Source organism: Apteryx rowi, unplaced genomic scaffold, assembly GCF_003343035.1.
Source record: "Apteryx rowi isolate R43461 unplaced genomic scaffold, aptRow1 scaffold_190, whole genome shotgun sequence".
Lineage (NCBI taxonomy): Eukaryota > Metazoa > Chordata > Aves > Apterygiformes > Apterygidae > Apteryx > Apteryx rowi.
Genome location: NW_020448197.1, coordinates 674,933 through 697,204, shown reverse-complemented (window position 1 = coordinate 697,204; position 22,272 = coordinate 674,933). Strand labels below are relative to the sequence as shown.

The following is a 22,272-nucleotide window of genomic DNA, read 5'->3' as shown; positions in this document are numbered from 1 at the left end:
GGCAATAACAGAAACAGATCACTGAAATTTGCTACTGAGGCATTTGGGGTGTTCTGTGAGYTCGGCAGCTCTGGCTCATCTCATCCAGGTTTGGGGTTTGCCAGGAAACTTGGGACTGGCTTAGAGTAGCTTTTTAGAGATCATTCAGATAGATACCAAAGTTCRCCATGACTTTTGGTCCAAATCCTTGATCCACCCAGGAGTGGATCAAGGGCAGCAGCATACCTGAAATGACAGATTCTTATAGTGCAGTACTTTCATCTTTCTTTAATGGCATGCTTGAAAAAATGCATTTGAAAGAATCCAGTGTAACTAGTATTTGCAAACAGTCCATCAAATATTTATCCTCTCTTCTTTTAACAGGTGTTCAAGAGTAAAGCTCTGGAACTTGGAGAGAAACTTTTGCCGGCTTTTAACACCCCTACTGGTATCCCACGCGGCGTCATAAATCTGGGCAGGCAAGACACACGTCCTTATGAGCATGTCATTTCATTACTGAATGTTTGCAAAAGACCAGGACCCAAGCAGGAACAGCAGCAGTTCCTCAGAGGTGCCCCCCTCTAGTGCAGATTCTTCGAGGTCATTTGTTTTGCCAACCCAAAACCAAGAGGTACCTTGGCAGAGATTGCAGGTGACTCAAGTTAACCCCAGCTGTGTTTATTARTTTTGGGCTATCCACAGTTTCTTCCTCTACTTCTTGGCAGGGCTCCCTGCTGCAATAGCATTTTCCTTACTGTCATTTTCTTTGAAAGGATATTTGTAGTCTGCACGTAGCATGTGGCACGCTCTGTATTTTTGCAGTATGCCCAGCTAGATGTATGTGAATTTATCCAGGCTCCATACCTGGGGAACTGGGAAATAGATTGGATGGGACTGGCAGACAGGTTTGCAGCTAGAAAGGGGGGAGTATACAGATCCTCTGGTTTTCTCCCTGCTGGCAGTACTCAGCCACATGTGTATTCTTCACTTAGAGTCACAGTGTTTCATGTCAGGTAGGTGGTGTTCTCATGCTACAGGGGAGCTTTGAGGCAGCTGGGTTAAATAGCTTGCTGAAGGTCACTCAGCAGAGAGATGTGAACCTGGAGGCTGGACTCTCAATCTCCGGATCTCACTAGTAGGTAGTGTTCCCGGCCAATAAAGGCTCATTGGTTCATTTTGATACCTACTAGCCAATCCCCCAGGGTAAAAGCTGCATGCAGGCTGAAACGCAGACAGCAGGAAATGTGGGTTAACAAAAGCCTTTCATCCTCACCTCTCACAACACTCAGAGCAGCAGCTGTGAAAATCTTTATTCATCTCTTAGCCCAAACGTCCTGTTTGGCTCCCGTCCTTGTGAAGCGCAAGACTGTCAAATGTTTGACTCGGGCTGATCCATTACTCAAGTATCACTGTCACCCTTCAGTTGTCTCATCTGCACATGATCCCAGTGAAAATTTGAACCACCAACACGACCACTTTAATTGTTTCTTTTTACAGAAGAGACATTCTGCTTCATCTGTGGCTGATAAAGGCTCAGCGTAGACTAACCTTTCACAGAAATGCCAAACCCTCCCCTGCCCTTTGTGAAGACAATCGAAACAGACTGTGCCTGCCTAGACATTCCCAAAATGTTTTGCTGATGACCTTGACTAAGAGCAAAGAAAATCAAAATAACACAGAGCCTGAGATCCAGAGCCCATATTACTGTTTTGGGCTCTAGCTTCAGAGCCATGATACTGCTGGGAGGGCCTGGAGTGTCGATTGATTTAGGAGCAAGGACGAAGTGAGCTAAATCTGTAGCCTGACTACTTCAGGAACATGATGACCAGCCAAAGCCTGTAAACCCAGAGGGGAAGGGAGTTATTCAGCATGAGGTAGCATATGGACATGGAAGCAGAGGTGAGTGAGATGATGTGGAGAGAGGGGATGTTTAACCCAAAAGTCAGGGCCAATCCAAAGCTCAGAAGAGTTTTGCAAGAAGGAACTGGCCCCCAGTTCTACTTTTGCAAGAATGTGCTAATTCCAGAGAAACCTCACCAGCTCAGAAGCAGGAGAGTTTTATAGCATGTGCAGGGTTTCTGTTGGTGGTGGGTTTTGGAGGGGGGAGGGACGACTAAGAATGAGATTCAGAAATTTTAAACAAACAAAAGCTGGCTTTGCATTAATTCTGAGTAGATGTTTTTGGGGACACAAGTAGAAAGACCCTCCCTTTGCTCTTCCTATAGCCAGCTGGCCTTATCTCTTCCTATCACCTTGCACCACCTTTCCTCGTGTCCCCTCCACTGATGTGCTTCCTTGTGGCCTTCTGTTTTCACAGAGGCCCTCGTATCATATCTCACACAGGCTTGTTTTCCATCCTGCTGGTCCACGTGCCACATTTTCTGCCAGGTCCTACTGTACATTGTCTTTCCAAGCTGCTTCTTTGTCCTCCCTGCCTGCATGTTGTGCTGTGCTTTCTCTCCTGATGCCTCCTGGTCCTGGCCCCTGCCCCCTTCGCATCTCCCCTAAGCCCTCTACACCTCCGCATTCTTCCTCATGCTCCTCTCCTGGCCATCCTGTTGACTTGGCAGTGTTTTGCTGCTTTGGGCCTCTGTGGGGGAAGGAGATGAAAGAACCACTTTCAGTCTATGCTTGCAGCGRACAATGATCCACTGCAGTTGAGCAATCAAGGTGCATTTATTTGGGGGACCAAGGCAGCTCTGGGCATTTTCCTTTGTCTTGAAAACCAAGGTACTTTAAAAGGTAGTTTCCTCTGAGATGTTAGAATACAGGGCAGATGTGAAGACCCAGTTTGTCCAGGCTGTAAAGCTGAAAAAATGTTTTCCTGCAGGGGGTCATTTCAGGCTGCTCTTTAACCCAGGGACACATTGCAGACAGACTGTTTCCACCAGACCACCTCTCCCCAGGGTCACTGTGATTTGTCCTCCCCCCACCGCAGGGCTTGGGTTCCCGGCAGCTCTGTCCTTGCAGGCAGTGGCTTGCCGCATGTTTGGGACCAAAGTTCCCGGCGGGGCTGTGTCAGCTGCTGTGACCCCAGAGAGCCGCTGTCACAACAAACAGCCTCATTTGGCTGCTTCCAAGTGCACCTCATTTGAACTAGCTCAGAAGGCAGTTTCTGTTTGTGAGATTGTATTTGTTACTGTGTCCCTTTGGTGCAGTAAATAAAGAAAAAGTAATTGACTCTTTGTAGACACGAGCACTCCATGGGGTTGTTTAGCGCGCCCATCTCAGGGTCAGCTACTACCAGGTTTAATGCATGTGTCTAATGGGACATTAATACCACCCTTCACCTGGTCGGCCTGGAGAGCTGGCCTTTCAGCCTGCACGGGGAGGCTTCTGCCATAAGCGCTGGTGACGTTTGAGGTACCATTTTAGCTGCATGCGGTGTTTTCAAAGGAAAGGTTGGTGGTAGAGCCTCCTGACAGGTTGCAGGGAAAGCTGACGTTTGGCAGTGACTGAGCAATTTGAAACAGCGTGAACATATTGCTTATCTAATGGCTCTTTTTGTCTGGAGGCAAAACAAACAGCTCTGGACCTGAAATGGTTTTCTGTACATCACATGGAAGGGAAACTTTTTTTTTCCCCCTTCGGAAAGATCATTGGTTTTAGCCTCCTGTAAACAACAGAAACCCTTTTCTTCAAATAGCCAAGCTTTCAGGCGCCATCTAGTGTCCCCTCCCCCATAATTGGAAATTTGCTACCTCATCAGTATCGACCACAAACAGTGCTCATAAAGAGACATGAAAATCAAAGTCGTATCACTGCTGAAACGGCTCTGCCGAGCTTCCCTAGGCCAGCACCTGGAGATGCTATTTTAGGACCAAGGCCTAAAGATACAGGTCACTTTTCATGTCCGTGTGGATTTCAGAGAGGCACAGAGCTGTAATCTGTAGCAGTGGAACACGAGAGGGACGTGATCAAATGTAAATGCGAATCCAAGAAGGAGGTGCATGAGGTTGTTAGTGCTTGGAAGAGCCCCTCTGCCCTTCCGTGTTCTTTGGTTAGATTTTTCCAGGATAAAGGGGGAAATGATGCCCTCTTCACTCCCAGAATCTGCTCCTTCCTTTGCTCCAAGGAGGATTTTTCTCCATTGCTGCGTTTTGCATGGATTTGTCAGGGTGAGACATCAATAGCAGGGCTACAGGGAAGAAAACAGAGGCTGAGAATGGATCCCAATAGGTCAAAAATAGGGGCGGAAGGCACTTTGTATAACTGACTTCTTCACACAGTCTTTGCCAGCTTCTGAAGCTTTGTCCTGGCCCACTGTGCTCACAAGGCATGCGAGATGAGCACCAGTGGGGTGCTTTCAGAGTCAGGTTTGACCTGTGCAGATGTCAGATTACCCATGGCTTTTTCATTAGTCAGATTTGCCCAATGGCGTCTTTCCCYCAAGCATTGCTGTTGCTGTATGCTGTATCCCCCCCCAACAACCAAACGYATCTTGGGGATGTCAGTGCCACGTTTGCCTAAAGAGTGTGAGATCTTGTTGGAATGAGCCTTGTTAGACTTGTGGGATGTTTGGGACACGAGAGTTCAGCTCAGGCTGCTTAGAGGCAGGTTTTATCCCAATCTGTCTTATGTAGGGCAGCTTGCGAGTGTTCTTCCAAAGTTTGGTTAAGCTGATCTGGTTGGGAGGGATTACCCTCCAACAGCAACTCCAGCATGCAGGCTAGTACGTGCAATCTGTGTAGTTGCCCTATCCTAAACAATCCATTTTTAAAACTATTGTTTCATGCCACTGGAATTGTTCAGCGTGAAAGAGTTCTAAACAGTCTACGTATGCCCTTTATGCGGTCCCTGTTGATACCTGCTGTGCATTGCACACACGTAGCAACGGCACGGTCTGTACTGTGGCAATGGGGTGACCTCAGACTTTGTTTGCTTGGTAATGAAGGCTCCCTTTTCTCTCCTTGCAGCGGCATGAGTTGGAGTTGGGGTTGGGCATCTGCTGGAAGCAGCATCTTAGCAGAATTTGGTACCTTGCACTTAGAATTCCTGCACCTTTCGGAGCTCTCTGGCAACCCCGTATTTGCAGAAAAGGCAAGTACTTCCCACCTCAGTCTTTAGTGAACTGGTCTGTTTGTACTCCTGGGGTCAGGGTGGAGCAGAGCAACACTTTGGCCTGCCCGCAGCAGACAACATGGCAGCAAAGTGCCCCCTCTGCCCATTACCAGTACAAGTCACGAGAGGAGAAGCCTTCCAGAGTGGGACACATGTCCAGAAACCTGTCCCTTGCAGGCTGCAGATGTCACCAGGCCTCAGAGCATCCTATGCACCAGTCCAGTGAAAAGGTCGCAGCAACCTCCAAATAGAGGTCCCATCACACTGACTGGCCTCGGAAGGCAGCTGCCACGGTGTTTTCTTTGGCCATTTACACTTGCTTTAGCCCCTCCACCTCCCTTCCTCYGTTGCTGGCAGCAGCACGGGAGATGGGAATGTTTTCCCAATGTCTCGGTGATGTGAAGGTGTAGTAAAAACCTACTAAACACAAAGGCACAGGCAAAACTAATCCATCTGTTGGATGCAGGCTGCAAAGATAATTGTTAATTCTGATATCCTAATAGTATTGCCTTGTACTTGCAGACCTTTCCACTCTAAAACAGGCATTAAATGTTATGCTCCAGCCAGCAAGATTTCTGCTGAGGTTTCTTGTGTAGGAAAGGCCTGACAGTTGACATATTGGATTCCTTTTGTGTAACTTGTAACTGAAAATCTGTTAATATTTCACATTACCTTGAGCTCCTTTTTTTTTTCTTTTTTTCTTTTTAAACAAGCGATCTTGTAGTGCATGTGAGACCAATTTAATAAATATGCTGTTGGATACCAGCAAATTATTAGCTTCCACCGCACGTCCCTGAGGAACCAGCTTTGAGGGAGACAAATTGTTCCAGTTAGAATCTGAACTGCCCCCGTGAGCCCAAAGGAAATGGGGCCAGTCCAGAGCCCCACAATGGGGTAAAAACAAACAGTAGTTCTGAGGTTACCAGTAAAAGGCTCAAAATGGTCCTTTCCTAGGGTATTGGTCTGTCAGTTGTCACTGAAACAAGAAGAGAATTTGCAGAAGAGAAGGGAAGAAAGAGAAGGGGGAAGCTACAAGAGCAAAACAGAATAGGATGAAGCATGGGGAAAGCAAAAGGGTGGGATGAGCAAGAGAAATGTCACAGAGTGAGCAGGAGAGAATAGCAGAGGGTAAAGGGAAACTAGAAACCCAGGAAACTGTAGGCAAGATAAAGACAGACTGGCAATTTGAAATTAAAAAGACAAGCTAATGATTCTTGTTGATGATGATGATGAATTGCTCAGAGCAGGGGGGGAGCTGAGACAAAACCAGTAGAGAGAAAGGGTTGTGGGGAAAAAAAAAAGTGTGGGAAAGAATGAAGGAGGAAATCGGAGAGAGATGAACACTGAAAACACAAGGCAAGAAGATGCAACCTTGCAAGCCAGAATTGCATCCATATTCCATGTTCAAACTGTGCCATTTTGAGCCAGGGTCAAGCCTCTATCCCCAAGGTAACATGTTTTCATCTCAGACTCATAAGCCAGCTAAAGGATAAGGGCAGAACCCTTCTAATGGACTCTCCTGAGCTGAGCATGYCTCGTGTGTGCCTGCGTACAGAAAATGTATCGCATTCATCCTGATACCCTCTGAGGGAGAAAATGTGGGATGATAGGGGCTCAAACAGCCCATCTTGTGGGAAAYGACATCAGAGGAACAGATCATCTCATTAGCTTGCAGCTTGGGACTTGTGTGATTTTAGCAGGAATAAAGTCCATCTGTGTCTTTTATTCAAACATGTCATTAATATGCCATGCTACTAAACTTCAGTAAATATTATGCAGCCTGACGACTTACTTGGAAGCACTGGCTTAAGCCTGTAGCCAGCTTTTGGCGTACAAATTGTCTAATTTTATAAAAGGTTTAGAGTGTATTAGCTGCTCTGTAGGTTATAATAGAATATTTATGCTGCATACTGTTTAACTTCATCCCTTATGGGAAAGGCCTATTGGATTTAATGGGAGTGAAACCAAGGGARGTTTTAGAGAACAAGTAAATCTGTTCTAGCATATTAAAGGAGCTGTCTGTTGTTGAAATTAAAGGCCCCRATTCATCAGGTTAAGTGAGCACATGGTGAATTTAAGTGCCATGTGAGTCACTCATCCCTGCCACTCCTTTCCCTTTGGATCATAGAAAAAAAAAAACCCTCTACCTCTCATACATTTCCACCCAGATCCCAAATCCTCAGGATTCCTTCTGGACCATTGTCAGGGAATTAATTCCACTGCTTTCTGAACTGGGGCCTCWTGGGGTTTTCAGAACCAGTTCTAAAAACTGACAGAACTGGATAAAGACTGTGCTGAGAATCCAGGAGGAAAGTTCCTCCGTCACTGATCCTTCCTTGGAGAGCCATGTTGCTGTCTTCCACTTGTGTGATGATTCACATTACAGGCTGCTGTGCTTGTTCAGCTAGGCATCAAAACTGAGGAGTCAGTCTTCAGTGACAGAACAAAACTGCCAGCCTTTTCAGCAGAGAAGTAACATGGTTCTTGTGTCTCATCTCCTACAGGTGATGAACATCCGCAAAGTCCTGAACAGAGTTGAGAAGCCGCAGGGCCTATATCCCAACTTCCTCAGCCCGGTGACAGGCAACTGGGTGCAGCGTAAGTATCAGTCTGTATTGAGTCCTGCCTGGAGCATTTCAGCCTTTCCGTTATTCTTTAGGAAGAGATAGCAACTGTCAGAGCAGCAAGCCAAGGAAATGTCTTGTCAGGCAGCCTGTTATACATGTGATTAGATAATGCGACTCGATTTGAAAGATGCAATATAATCRTCATACACTTATTCCATCAGCCTTGTTTCCAGCTGAGTGTCTCACCTCCAGAACGAGAATTAGAGTCTCTCCTGCACGGGGGGGATAATGGTATGTGGTTCATCACACAGATATTAGAAATTGGCATACCTCTTTAAGACATTATCCTGCAGTCTTCATATAGCCCATGGGCCTCTTTGGGAGTTGCCCGTGAAGGCTGTGAGCAGAAGCCATATGAGATTTGCTTCCTAAGTATGATGTATCAAATAGGGATCCATCTGGAGAGGCAGTGGGCTTGCAGAGTTGCAGATCCCCCTGGGATCTAGGCGCTCTCCCGTGTGTGTTCGCGTACCTGTCTCTATGGTACCTGTGGCATAGTGCAATGTGGTGCAACAAGGGTGAGGCAGGTGTGTGTGCTTCTCTCTTGTAGCAATGCAGTGCTGGCCAGCAATGAAGAAACAGGCATTGGAACAGATACTGCTCTAAAATGGAAGAGGGAGCAATAGCCAGGGAAGGGCTTGAAGAGCAAGGGGATATTAGAAACAGTGTTCCCAGGGAAAGATTATTTCTTTTCCTCCTTTACCCACTCAGCTGTTTCTTTGCCCAGAGAAGAGACTGTACCCCTCTTTTTGTGCTACCCAAGGGCAAAAGCTTGCTCTCTGGTAGGAGCACGAAAGGCTGCCTCTGCTGGTCTGCCCCAGATCTTTGACCTCAGCTTTCCCCTCTGTTAGAGATTTGCTCATTTTGGCAAGGGATGTTGCTGGATTTCATGTTTCTCTTTCAAAGGAAATAAAAGTTTCTCTTTTAGCAGAAGCTGGTTTTAATCTGTCAGTGGATTACATTTATATTGTTTAAGCAGGTTTGTTTGAGTAATTGCATTGTTTTCTGTCCCTGTGTCTTGCTGCACTTGTTGGCTCTCCTAGATCACTCTAGACCTGTATTAATAGCTCTGATTGTAAGTGACAGGCAGTTGCCTGGCTGCCATCATGAGACATTGGGAGAGCACTAGCTGTGAGCAATCCCTGACCTTTGACTGCCACATCAGCACCAATAATGGTGATTGACAGGGCTTGGCTTGAAAATTGTCCCAACACAGCATCTTGGATAATTCTAGTTGTCCCATTAAACCAGAGCTGTTCTTTGGTGCTGTGAGAAAAGAAGAGAGGCTTCCAAGTTTGTCCAGTTAATTGACTTTCCAAGTTATCCAGTCGCTTTGTTGGTTYATCTTCCCCTCTGCATTTGTCTCTGCAGAGTTATTGCAATATGTTTCACTTGAAAAGTTAATCTCCCATCCCCAGTGTACCCCTGAGATGCCATTTTCTTTAGGCTATTCCCAGCTGGCAGCCACACTCTGTTTTCCCAGACACAAGCATTAATCCTACCTACTCCTTGGTGCTGAGAAGAGATGAAGTTCCAGTCTCTCAGTTCTGTTGTTGCCATAACTGATTGTTACCAAATCTTTGGGAAACTTAAGAGCTGTGCTCTTAATTCAGATGGTTAAAATACTCAGCTTGATACTCGCTGTTAATCTCTTCTGCCACTAATTTAATTCTATTTATATCCACAAATTTGACTTCATTGTACTGACCTGCTCCCACCCTTTGCTGACATATAGAGGGGCTTGTTGCTGGGTCTCAGAGCTTATTAAAAGTAGCATCTGATTAGTTCATTCGGAATAGGGCAATTTATGAAAAAGGACTAGAGATATCCTCTCTCCTAGACTTACACATCATAAGGGCAGCCCATGGCACAGACTTCTTCCRCCAGTTGCTCATTTTCTGACCTTGTGGTCTGAATCCATATTCCAGTGAGGCAAAATGCTGATCAGCGTCTTCTGCATCTCCGATACTGCTAGTGAGAAATAGATTAGGACTAAAGTAAGGAGGCAGCTGCTGCCTGCTACAGGGATGTTCCCAGTAGGTGCCAGGCTCTCATTTTCTCTCTTGCCATTAAAGCTCTTTGCGGGAAGCTGTTTTTCTTGGAATTGCTGTGATTGTCTTAAAAGGTGCGTCTTCGACCTGGCCGAATGAGCACATCTTCTAATGAAGAGGCAATGCTGTACCTCTTCTGAGTGCAGTTGTTACCTTTAGAGAATTAAAGCACAGTCCCCTGCTGAAATAAAAGATTTGTTTATGCAAAGTGCCTAGGAGGCAAATGCTGGCAAAGTCATGCCATATGGAATGCAATTATGTGCCAGAGCTCCTGCTTTGGTGATTTTATGAATGACATACTTGGGATCACAGAGCTTCTCTTTAAAGACAGACTGCGCAGCCGGTGTTTGTAAATAGTCTGTCCTCTTTTTCTCTGAATTCATACGTCTAATCTCGTTGTTTTGCTGTGGATTATTCTGTGGATCATTAGACACACTGTATCAGGGATATTTGCTCTTCCGGTCAGGAAAATGCGTGGCTGTTGATCTCTCCTGTTGGTAGGATTTAGCACTTAGAATAAGCCTCAGGACTTTACATATGTACATTGAAAGGGAAAATAAAAATCTGAAAAGCTACTCCAAAAACCCTGCTGCGTCTGCTTACGTTTAAAATAAGGAAGCATGCAGATGCAGAGGTAGACACTTTTAATTAATGAGGATGGTTCAGTCCATGGTGGGTAATTTGTCTTGCTCCTATAAAAAGGGGAGTTCTTGGCTGCTTCAAAGAATTAGTGCTGCTTTTCCYCCAGTAGTATAGTTTAAAGATATAAATCCATCCAATAGTTCCCCCCGGGCAGAAACCTGCAGCTGTCATGCCCGTTTCACAGTGCAATTCCTTAACATCCTCTTCTCCAGTAAGGTCAAAGCATTGTGTACTCTGAACAGATAGCCTTGAAAATCTGATTTCTCCAGAAGAAGATATTCAGTGCACATCCTTGCACCTGACTTTATCATTTTAATATGCCAACAMCCCGAGCCCTCCCCAGGACACAGAGTCCCACCATGAGCCAGGAATACAAATGGCAGGATGTAGAGGTCCCTATAGCAGTCCCTTGCTGGCAGCTCTGTCTGATCCAACATACATTTTCCCTTTCCTGAGGCAGCGAGATGGGGCCCAGTGGCTTCACAGAGGTAGAGATCCATCAATACCTGCCGTTGCTCTCAGTTTATTAGGCTGGGATTTATGAGGGTTGCTTCATAAACAGGAAGCATGTTCAAGTTGCAGTATAAGTAACTGTTGCAAAATAAGACCTCTGAATAGTTTTGGTAAGGGATACTGATGCTTTGTAAAATGACAGAACGTTTTTCTTCTGATTGCACTTTCCACCTTTCTTCCTTTTTAAAAAAGAAAATGCTGCAAGCGCTCCCCAGGAAACTGAAAAGAGAGAGGAGAGAACAAGGGCATTAAATAGGACRTGGCTGTTTGCTCTTTGTAAAGTGACTGCTCATTGTATATTATGAACCTGATGTTCTTTTTTGGCTTTYCTATTACAGACCATGTCTCCATTGGGGGGCTTGGGGACAGCTTTTATGAATATCTCATCAAATCTTGGCTGATGTCAGACAAGAAAGACTCTGAAGCTAAAAAGATGTATGACGATGCACTAGAGGTAAGGAATGAGTTTCTGCCCTCTATTTCTTGAGGGAGACTTTGTTCACCAGAATGTTTCAGGCAAAGTTATGTTAGCTCTTTGGGTTTGTTTGGTATTCACTCCCCGCCCTGTCTGCTAAATATCCTGAGATCCTGATTTTCATCCCTTTAGGCAATAGAAAAGCATTTGGTCAAAAARTCTGCTGGAGGATTGACCTACATTGCTGAATGGAGGGGTGGCATCTTGGATCACAAAATGGGCCACTTGGCTTGCTTCTCCGGGGGCATGATAGCACTTGGAGCCGAACACGCTGGAGAAGGAAGGAAGCGACATTACATGGATCTAGCTGCAGAAATAACAAACACATGTCATGAGTCTTACGCACGCTCAGGTAAACCTGGTGGGCTGCCTAGGAAACACTGGTAGGGGAAAGYCTACAGCCTTAGGAGACTCAGCTCTTGTGTGGCAGAGAATTGCAGCAGGGTGTTTTGTGCTTCAGCAGCATCTTCATCCCTGCATATGACATTCACTTTTCTTCTCTAGGATATCTAGAAGGGAGGGCGGTAACAGCCTTCCTGTTTTATACAACAGACAGCTGGAGCAGAGGGACAGGCAGATGTGAACTGCTGTGGCAGAGCTGGGAAATGAACCCTGAACTGAATCCTAATCYGGCATCCCAATCATAGAGATAGCCTTCTGCCAACAAGGGTAGAGTTTGAGTCTGTCCTTTCACATCCTTGCGCAGACAAAAAGGGGAGATTAATAGTGATTCACTGTAGGATGTCCCACTATATGGAATAGAGCAGCCGAGAAGCCAGAGAGTGTTGGAGACCTGTAGCTGCTGCTACCAAAGTAGTAAAATGACTCTCAGCCTCTTCCAGATATCTAAGCAGAGGCTGGCTAAGTCCAGTAGAATTTGTTTCCCTAACCAGTGTGCTTTTCAGTCAGTGCTTTGGGAGAGAAGTGACTGATGAGGAATGAGAGATTGGTTCTCTGCCTGCAGCGCTTTCAGGGAGATAAGCCTGCTCTGGGCACTGCTCCTTTCTTTGTAGGCATCTCTGTAGCTCCTCGGAGCCTGCAGGCAGCAAAGCAGCAGTGTGCTCTCCAGGACCTTGTCAAGCCCATTTGTCTGCACTAACTGTTCCCAAAGATTGTTTCACACCTCAACCACATCAGCAAGCCCATATTGGCAGCTGGCATCCAGCATGTTTGCCTAATAAACTTCAAGCTAAACTAAAATCATATTTGCAAATAACTCTTTTTTTCTAGCACTTACAGAACTGAAACAAGCCACCCGAACTAATAACCCTCTGGCTGTGAGTGCCTGGAGCCAATTTTCACCTTCAGCAATATCCATCAGCATAGAAAGGACAGTAGCAAGCCTGCCCACCTTGGTTACAGAGCTGTCATTTCAGCAAGCTCATTGTTTTGCAGAGAATGGCTGTGCATGTCGCCCTGGCTGTCAGCAAACAATACAGCTAGCAAACACCATAAGCTCCCTGCGCAGACAGGAGGGCCTAGGGAAGGTGTGCAAAATATTTAGAGAAGTTAAATGAATACCTCAAACACAGCCTTGTGGTGAACATGTGGGTGCTGCAAGAGAAACCTGATGTGGCATGATCACAAGCAACCTCTATACTCAGTTTCCCTGTCTCAGATAAGGAGAGGTCCCTATGTTGTAAGCAGGGATCTCAGTGCTAGCTGATACTTGCAAGAGATTGAGATCCTCATGTAAAGGACATTCAGAAAGACCAAGGTACTCTTAATTTTTTGATTGTAAAATATCAGCGAAACGAGTTCAGCTTTTGCCATCATCCTGATGTCCTCTGCTTCAAAGAGGTTGGTTGTGGACCGGAAGAAAAGGCAAAGTAAGTGGTTGCAGGTCCCAGGTACCTCTTCTTACAGCCTCCCTGCCCTGGTGCGGTCATACTGGCTCAATCTGGTGTATTGATCAATTGTGAAACAGAGAAGTTCCTACCTGGGAGCAGTGTACCAATCTCTCTGTGATGGCGAGGTCAGACGCATGGTTAGATTTTCCTTTGAATGTTTTCTCTTTAAGGCGTTAGGGCAGGATCTGCCTCTCTGTTCTTTCTCACCTGGGTCCTGAGGTTAGCTTCAGTGACAAACTCTGCTCTCAGGGTCAGGTGCAGTGCAGTTCCTAGGACCGAATCCCAGCCCCGCAAAAGTCTTAGGACGTGGGAGAGATTTGTACTTGCTTCCTCCACATTCAAATCTGGTCCACACTCAAATCTGGTCCAAATACTTGTTTTGTCAGTCGTATCTACCCTCAGAAACACTTTATCCTCACCTAGATAGTATCCAGAAATATCACAGTATGAGCAAAACCTGGGGGAGGCAGTGAGGAAAGCTCATGCACTTTGTGGAGTTGCCCCTATCTTGATATTAGCTCTGAGGTTGATGTGCTACACAGACATGACTGATCTCCTTGTCTGATCTCATACAAGCCTCAGTTAAATGTCTGATGTCTGAGCAGCATAAAAGCACCTACACAGCCTGTTTGCTTGCTTTCTCCCAAAACTGATCATTACATGTGTGTGATTTTGTCTAGATACCAAACTTGGCCCCGAAGCTTTTCGTTTTGACACTGGAACTGAAGCCATGGCAACCAGACTCAGCGAGCGCTACTATATCCTACGCCCAGAAGTGGTAGAAAGCTACATGTACATGTGGCGACTGACACACGATCCCAAGTACAGGCAGTGGGGCTGGGAGGCTGTGAAGGTATGGTTGGAAAACATGCAGTGATAACTGTTAAAGGCTGCTGGATTCTTATAAGAATCTTTTCTTCAGTCAAGAAAAAGAGCAGAAAGGATTTAAATTGCATTAATCACTAAGACTCATTAGCAGCAGTGCAGAAATATACAGAATAGCTCAATTTAGTGTGGCTTCTCTGCTGATCATGGTAAATATTTTCTTTTCCCTTTTGGTCTATGCTAGAATCAATTAGTCAATCAAAACTGTAGAGATTTATGGAGAGGAGTGCTGCAGACAGTGAAACCTGCTATTAATGTAACAGTCCTGCATAAAAAGAAGTCAACTTTGTACTTGAAATATGTGGACTGCTCAGAACCACTGGTTTGTAGTTGGTCAGGAAAAAAGAATAAGCCTGGCTTTGCCCTTCATCCTGTCTTCTTCCTGCAAAGACCTCCCAGCCAGCAAGTCCCTCACCTCTGTCTTTCCAGTTTATACAATAGCCAGTTGGCTGCTGCCCCACATCCTAGCAGGGACCGCATTTCAGTGGCAGAATTGTCATTCATCTAGTGCCCTGGAAAAGAGGGTCTGCAAACAGCTAGAGTTGCCACTTGAGACCTATTGTTGCTGTGTGTGTAACATCAAGGTCAATCAATCAACTAACTTAGGCAGTCTATGTTTCTCTTGCTATTTCATTAGAACTAGCTTTATTTCTACAGAAATCACCATTCTCTTCAGTGAGAGAAAGAAGCTACTATAAACCTGGAATTTGATTTGTAAAGCTGACTTGCAATGTGACTGATGATGATTAATGAGTTACTCCATGCTATTGTATGTTACTGAGATTTCTTTTCCTTTCTCAGGCCCTGGAAAAACATTGCAGAGTAGAAGCTGGTTTTTCTGGCATCCGAGATGTTTACACCACAACCCCAACCCATGACAACATGCAACAGAGTTTTTTCCTTGCAGAGACTCTGAAGTAAGTCTAGTATCACAGAAGCCCTTCAGAATAGCATAATTCCTGCATCGTCTCTATTGTGAAGTCTTTTATCCTCTGCAGGGCAGATTGGGCAAGATCATAGGTGCTGCAAAGCTTTAGTAACTTCTTCCTGCAGAACCACTGCTGTCRTAGGCACTCTCTAGGTTTCTGCTTATGCACTGGATTTAAAGGATTCTTCCTGCAATCCAGAGCTGCTCTAAGTGGGAGGCACAGCTGACCCCTCTGCCAGGTTAATGCTCTGAACAAAGAGGAGGCATGAATATGGCAGGAATGTGCTTCTCAGCTGATCTCATCCTTGGTGCCTTTGCTGGTAGCTTGAGCTAATGTTTGTGGGGTGGCTGAGGGCAGGTGCACATCCCGTTCTGCCACCCTCGCTCCAGGGATGGTAGCATCCAGCAGAAGGGTGAGGCAGGGAACATATCATCATAAACCATGACATCTGAGTCCAGCGGCAGCCCCCATCACAGTCCTGCTGACGGTGGTTTTTTGTGCATGCTCAGAGTCCCATTTGAGCTTCCTATAATCTCCCCTTGTGTCTGTCTTCTCCCCTACACCCCCTGCCCACCCTTGCCTTATGGCTCCAGGTACCTCTATCTTCTGTTCTGTGAAGACGATGTGCTGTCCCTGGACGACTGGGTGTTCAACACAGAAGCTCACCCCCTGCCAGTCAACCACACGAACTTTAAAGCTAAAGCAAGCGTGCAGTAGTGAGGCCATTGCCCAGCACCCTGCTTCTGCAGCGTCGGCGGGTTACTGCATTTCCTTTCCATTAAAGGAATTCGTGTTGTTCCTAAAATGGTATTTTGGGGCACTAGTCCAATTCCGGACAGTATTATATCGGGGAGATGAAACCGTGACATAAGCACCTTCTTTTCCTCTGTGAGGAGCTCTATTAGCCTGAAAATGAGATGTTTATTCTGGGCCATATTGTACACAATTCATAGACATTCCTTTATACAGAGAATTTATATGAAATCCACTGACTTCGCTCTATAGTGGCCAAAGGATTGGAAGTTTGCCATAAAATAGACTTCCCCACACACATGCATACACATCCCTCCTTTCATATTTTTGTTTTGTTTTTGCCTTTTATATACTGTTGGATTTTATTGCCTTTCTAATTAACAGTTTTCAATATACTGTGCTCTCTAGGTGGTGTCAAAATTGTAACTAAATCAAAACCTGTCTGCAAAATTCTTGATCCTGAAGTATTTTTATATCATTTTTCTGTGCTCTTAAATCACATTTACCATACATCACATCTCATTTAACTTTCCTTTATACTTTTTGTGTTTTTCTACTTTTATTTGGAACTAAATGTTATGAGTCACTTGTAATAATTTCACTGCTGTAATAGTCAAATCTGTGAAATGGAATAAAAGTCTTGTAAAATAAAAAGCATGTTTGGGTTGATCCTGCTTTAAAGCCGTGTGTTAGAGACTTGTTACATCATGCTTGGAATGACTAGGTGACAATACTGGTTGATTTCAAGGATGTTTCACAATAGCTGTTGATTCCCAGAGTAATATAGTCAGTGTATGGACAGTAATTCCAGTCTGCACCAGCTCTTTTAAATTGCTTGTTYGCTGTCTGATACAGGTTAGCAGGAGTTCTACCAAACGTTTTATTTTCTAGCAAAAAATAAATAATCCCCAGCTAAGTTTGCTCCTTGATATATACTATTTCTGAAATGAAGTTACAGGAGAGGAAGAAAGGGAAAAAATTGAAGCCAGATTCTTGCATGTACCCTGCTACTGGACTAGCTATTTACCCTGTATGTCCTCGCAGTGACTCTAAGCAGGTGACTGTGTGGAGACGTTCACATACCGCTCCAGTTCTGGCCCTGGCAGCTGTGAGTACCTGCCTAGCAATTCTAGCAACAAGGGCTGGATCCTCATTCAGCATCCTTTCTCCCAGTGGCCTGCAGCAGCTTTTCCTCTGGTCACTGTGAAGCTGCATGGCCCTTGGTGATAGAACATTTTTCTCCATTCTTGTGAAACAATACTTGGTTTATTCAGCAACTTGGGAAGCTAACGTTGCTTTGAGCAAGTTGTGAAAACAAAAAAATGTGTTTCTAAATTCATGCCTGTGTAATTCCCCCAGAGAAATAAGGTTGTCAGATGGGGACTTAACATTATCCCAGAGATAAAGATACTGTCTGGTAAGCTTGGCCTAGAGGAATGGTTATTGGTAAATAAACATCTTGGGAGTGAGTTGTGTTATTCAAGAGATTTGGATACTGGGAAGTCAGTTTAGCCCAGAGGATTTTTATAGTGGATTAAGGAAATTCCATAAATAAAAATGTCCTGCTCTTCAAGTAACTCAGAACACTGCCTGGCAAAACTGAAAACCCCCAAATAAACAACATTGCTCTAGCTCCCCTTAGAAGTAGATCCTTGGTGTTGCATTAAAACTCTGCTCTTGTTTTCTATTCCACATAAGTGTTCAGATATGGTAGTGAGCAAGAATGGTATTAGTAAAATCACTTATGCTTCTGGAAGAAAGCTGCTGCTTTCCTGCAGATCAGTGGCTGCATCACAAATAGGAAGTTTCTTTAGCTGCCCAGCATGCCTGACAACGTAAAGCTTATTGATAAGTTTGCTTACCAAGGCACTCATGTGGAGCTCAGCACCACTCACAAAGAAAGCTGTTTGTTGGAAATGACCATGCTTGAAATTCTCCTCTCTTCTAGACCAGAATTCTGCAAATACTTCTGCCTGTGCTCACAGGTATCCAGAGTTATATCTCTGAGGCCAGTGATTAATTTCAGGCATAAAGTTAAGCATGCACGTGTTTAGCAGGAGTAAAGGTTTGTTCTGAGGAGCAGCTTTGTTCCAAGGCCTGGCCCTGGCCCATAACTGGGATTCTTCTGTCCTACAGAAATGCAGGGAATGGGAACATATACCCCTTTGACATCTTAAAATATATCTGCTCTTTACTCACTCCTCAGCACACCTTGAGCCTCAGATGGATGTTCTTGCTCGAGCAGAGCCCGTGACTCTGGGAGCCTTGTGTGCAGAAGCAAGTGCTGGGATTTCATGTCTCAGATGTTGCTCTCACGCTGTATACGTCCTGCTTGGTGGCGGGGTGGATGGGGAGGATTTCTTGTGTTTGCCAAGATGGGAATCCTTTTGTTTTTGTACTTTAAGTAGATAAATAAATGGGGTGTTATGTTTGAACCAAAGGTTTGGTTTTAAATGTCTAATGGAAAGGATCTGGAAAGAGTTGTACCTTGGAGCTGCTTTCCTGTTCACTCTCAGACATGCGGGCCACCAGTGGGAAAACTGCTGTTGATTTATGATGGTTTTTCCACTTTTGACTCACCTTTCCAGGAAATGTGCTCAGCTTAGGTTATCTCTGCCCATTTCCCCTGTTACGTTCAAATTGAGGAACTGCGGTTATTGTGTTAATTTTCACCACCAGAAGTGACCCCATATTATATCACAAGAAATTTCCTGTAAATGAAGTTCTGATAACAGAAAGTTGCATCATGTGATAGAGATGAAAACCAGTAACTCACTGCTTGTAGAAAGGCTGACTGTTGCCTGACCATACAGGAGAAAAGATGTTTGGGAAACTGTATTGAACAGTTTCCCTAACATAAGACAAAACTATCCAGAAAACAAATGCATCTTTTTGTAACCTACACTTCATTTTTACAGCGTTATTAAATTCCCTTGGAATGCTTTCAGCAGAATTGGTTATTGAATTCAAAAGCCTGGCAGTCTTAATATTTTTCCACATACATTTTGATCTGATCTATTTATCTGATTGTTTCAGATGTGATGCATCAAGTGCTGGCTCCCGGCGCTAGCAGTTTCAAAGTTCAGCAGTTACTTCAGGTTGCAATTGGGTCTGTGGCTTCATTCCCCGTAGAGCCCCAAACAGGTACTGTGCTGTAATTAGGAATGTTTTCAGTAAAACACCCCTGCATTGTAAATGCTTTTTTTTAGAGAGCTAGTGAGTGTAAGAACTGTAAGTTACCCACCGAACAGATTACTGTGTACTGAATATGAAAGCTCAAGCTACAAAGGGGAGTTAGGAATCCAAGCCCACGGGAATTCAGTAAGCATTGGCTCTTGCTGTTCTGCTAAATGGTCTAGTTGAAATGTCTCTATCAAACCTCACTTCACCCTGCCCGTTCCTTTTCTGGGACTGACTGTATGTTCTCCATGGCTGCCTGTGACACCCTCTGTCGCAGTGCAGCTATTCTTGATCAGGTTACAAGCCCCTTTTCTGCAGTGACCATACCTCTGGTTTTCTTGTCTCCTTCAAAAAGCCACACGAGCCACACGTGAAGCCAGACTTGGATATTCCTTGTTCCTTACTGGTTTCCAGATGATTTATATTCTTGGGCCTCTGTCTGGTCAGGACTTGCTTACTCAGTGGGTTTTCTGTTTCCAGGTGCTTTCTCCATTTACAGAGCTCAGATTTTAACGCTGCCTTCCATTACATCATGATCTGTTCAGCTTAAAGCAGGCCAGAGTTTCAGGCTATGGGAAATGGGGCCATCAGTTTAAATGAGGGGAGGATTTCTCCACTCTCGGAACGTGCTGTCCTGGAACACAGACTTGCTGCGTGGTACTCCAGCATCTGGAGAACCCATCTCACTGCAAAAAGGGCTGTTCCAAGCTTTCAATCCCTGGCAGCAATTTCTCTCTAGTTTTCTTATTTTCAGCTGGACTCTTCTGGCTGGCAAAAGGGAAATCTGGGATAGTTTTTCCTGCCAGGTGAATTCTTTTGTGTGTGAATCTTCCTTATTAATTCTCTATCACGTGATAAAGGATTTATTTTGGTATGAACATGCCTGGGTGGGCCACGCAGCAGCTGTCTGGATATTTAAAATTCTTCCTGAGCCCTGTAATCTAATCTCAAGAACTAGCAGTGTAGAGCCAGGAATTGTTGGTATTGTTCTCCTTTGAGAAGGATCAGTTCCCAGCAGATGCCCTGAATTATTTCACCTTTTGTCTTTCATTCTTTTTCCTATCAAGTAATTCATCCATTTGTCATCATTATATGGTAGCTGATGACACTGGAAATGGTTCAGATGTAAAATAAGTCCCTCTGCTTCTTGTCTAAACTGTACCATTTTGGCTGCGATGGCCAGCCTCCATCCAGGAGTCTGCAGGCTTTGTCATTTCTTATCACCTCTTGCTCTTTCTCGTTTCCCAGACACCCGAGTACATTTATCCTGTTTCGAAGCTATCTCATCCTGTTACATTTTGTGCTCCGAAGATACTTGCTAGGATATTTGAGGTAAGTGAAAGCTCTCCACACCTCACTGCCCAACCTAATGAGTCCAGTAAGTTTTAAAGCATATCTGCTTAAGTGGACACCAGCTCATTCACACCTGTCTCTGCTCCCAGACATTATTTCAATGCTCTGTTAATTCAGTTCCTCCCATCTCCTCCCCACTGGTCCAAGCATTCTGCTTCTTTGGCTGATGGGGAGGTAGAGAGCAAGGAGCAGTGGCAGAGTTTCACAAACACTTTCTTCTACAGTGGAGCTGGCATAAGCAGCCTTCTCACATCTGCACAGCCAAGGGAGGATGAACAGCACTGATGTGAGTTACAAATAACCCAGTGGGGGGTTTTTTTGTTGGTAGGCTCCCCAGTCTGTTGTGTTGCCCAAGCTAGCACTGCCCCTGCAAAAGAAATATCAAGGGCTACATGGGCAATCTATAGCAGAGAGGGGAACAGCACCCAAGTCCCAAGCAGAAGGCTGTACCTCCCCTTCACCACCTGAGTCCTGCTCCCTCTGGTCTTGCTTGCCATGGTGTACAAGCAAGCATGGTGGGCTTTCTCTCTTGTCCTGGGAATTGCTTGAAACTCCACATACTCCTGGCCTGTTCTGTCCAAGATTACCAGCCTCTTCCTCCTTCCTTGATGAGGCTGCCACTGCTCTCTTCATGGATCTCAGTCGTGCTCTCCTCATCTCCAGCCAAAATGCTCTAAAACAAAATGATTAGGCAGGCTTAGGAAATAGCAAAAGCTTCAAAGCATTAAATGCTAACGCTTCCTGCTACGCTTTGAGAGATCAAACATTCTGCATCGTTAGCCCTGCAGCAGCAGCAAATGTACTAAATCTTCCTGAGCAATCGGGATTTCGGTGGCAGTGCAGGATTGCATGTAAGGAGGAGCGAGAGACTGATTTATGGGGAAAGATTAAAATGACTAAGTATATATTTCTTAGCCAAGCCACTGCTTGGGAGCAGTGTGACAACCGTGTAGAAGAATCTGAAGGGCACAAAGAACAAAGAGATGGTGGAATAGTTTGGGGTGACATAAAGGTTTGTGACCAGGAGTGATGGGGGGGAATGACTCAGGGATGATGGAGCTCCAGGAACCATTCGCTCAGTTACCGGGGGATCATTGCACAGTGGTGAGGGAGCCCCAGGCTTGGTGCCGACTAAGTCCAGAGGGCATAAAGTATCTGTGCCGTCGCCCTGCGGCTGCAAAGGCAGGAGTGCCCAACAAYGGAGTCATTTCCATCTCCTGGTCTCTCTGCGTGTGGTCCTGATTCGAGAGCACTTAGGTCCTAGCGAAATCACCACCTGCAAGCGAAACCGCTGATGTCCATTGAAAAAAAAAGCGTGCTCCACAGCTCGGCAGAGACGCGTTGAGCACTGTCCATCACGCTGACCGGCATTGCCCCGCGCTGCCGGGCCATCTCCCTGCCTCCACCTCCCCACTTGCGGGCTTTGCCGGGCAGCTGTGGTTTGGGGAGTTGATCCCAACCAGGCTTGCGATGGAGTAGGACACGGATCCTCCACGTAAATTGGGAAAACTGGCTGGGCAAAAGAGGGACTGAGCCCACGCTCTTGAAACATCGGTGCGGGGGTTGTCCCACGGATTATGGGACCGCAGTCACAGTCACTGCTGCTCCTTAACCCTGCTTCAGCACTCTGCAACGCCACGTTTAACACCTTTTGGTGCTAAGCAAGGAAGAACGTGGTCCAAGCAGGGCCCTGGCAGCTGGGGAAAGCTGTTCCTCCCTCCCGAAGGCAGGTTCAGACCAGCGCCGCTTCCCCGCTGTGCATCGAGCACCGAGCGGGGACCGTGCGCAGCACTTCCCAGCTGATAATTAAAAGCAAAAACCCCGAGAGCCCTAATGAGAACAGCGGCGTCCCGACGCCAGAAGGATGATCGATTTCCCCTAAAAAAGCTCCCTGTCGCACATAGTCTTGAATCGCACCAAACGGGAGACGGAAACTGGGCGCTAACGGGCGCGTTTCGAGGGTCCCGCGGGGGG

At 45.6% G+C, this 22,272-nt stretch overlaps 2 protein-coding genes across 7 annotated transcripts in view; both read left to right on the top strand.

Moving 5' to 3' along the window:
* MAN1C1 (mannosidase alpha class 1C member 1) overlaps positions 1–16,422 on the top strand; it is a 64,843-nt gene extending 48,421 nt beyond the window's left edge. For 2 of the 3 annotated variants that reach the window (XM_026062488.1, XM_026062487.1), the window contains exons 5-12: positions 364–458; positions 4,896–5,019; positions 7,545–7,638; positions 11,212–11,327; positions 11,481–11,700; positions 13,879–14,051; positions 14,885–15,000; positions 15,606–16,422. In XM_026062488.1, the coding sequence (XP_025918273.1) occupies positions 364–458; positions 4,896–5,019; positions 7,545–7,638; positions 11,212–11,327; positions 11,481–11,700; positions 13,879–14,051; positions 14,885–15,000; positions 15,606–15,729 (1,062 nt within the window). In that variant the 3' untranslated portion in view covers positions 15,730–16,422. Of the gene's footprint in view, positions 1–363; positions 459–4,895; positions 5,020–7,544; positions 7,639–11,211; positions 11,328–11,480; positions 11,701–12,578; positions 13,178–13,878; positions 14,052–14,884; positions 15,001–15,605 lie in introns of those variants that run through there. The other variant, XR_003252947.1, reaches the window with a different exon arrangement.
* Positions 16,423–18,824: 2,402 nt separating this feature from the next.
* Positions 18,825–22,272, top strand: part of SELENON (selenoprotein N) — a 35,346-nt gene continuing 31,898 nt past the window's right edge. For 3 of the 4 annotated variants that reach the window (XR_003252949.1, XR_003252948.1, XM_026062489.1), the window contains exons 1-3: positions 18,825–18,909; positions 20,194–20,277; positions 20,523–20,584. Coding sequence is in view for 1 of the 4 variants with exons in the window: in XM_026062489.1 (XP_025918274.1) it covers positions 20,570–20,584 (15 nt within the window). In the remaining 3 variants the exon portion in view is untranslated. Of the gene's footprint in view, positions 18,910–20,193; positions 20,278–20,522; positions 20,585–22,272 lie in introns of those variants that run through there. The other variant, XR_003252951.1, reaches the window with a different exon arrangement.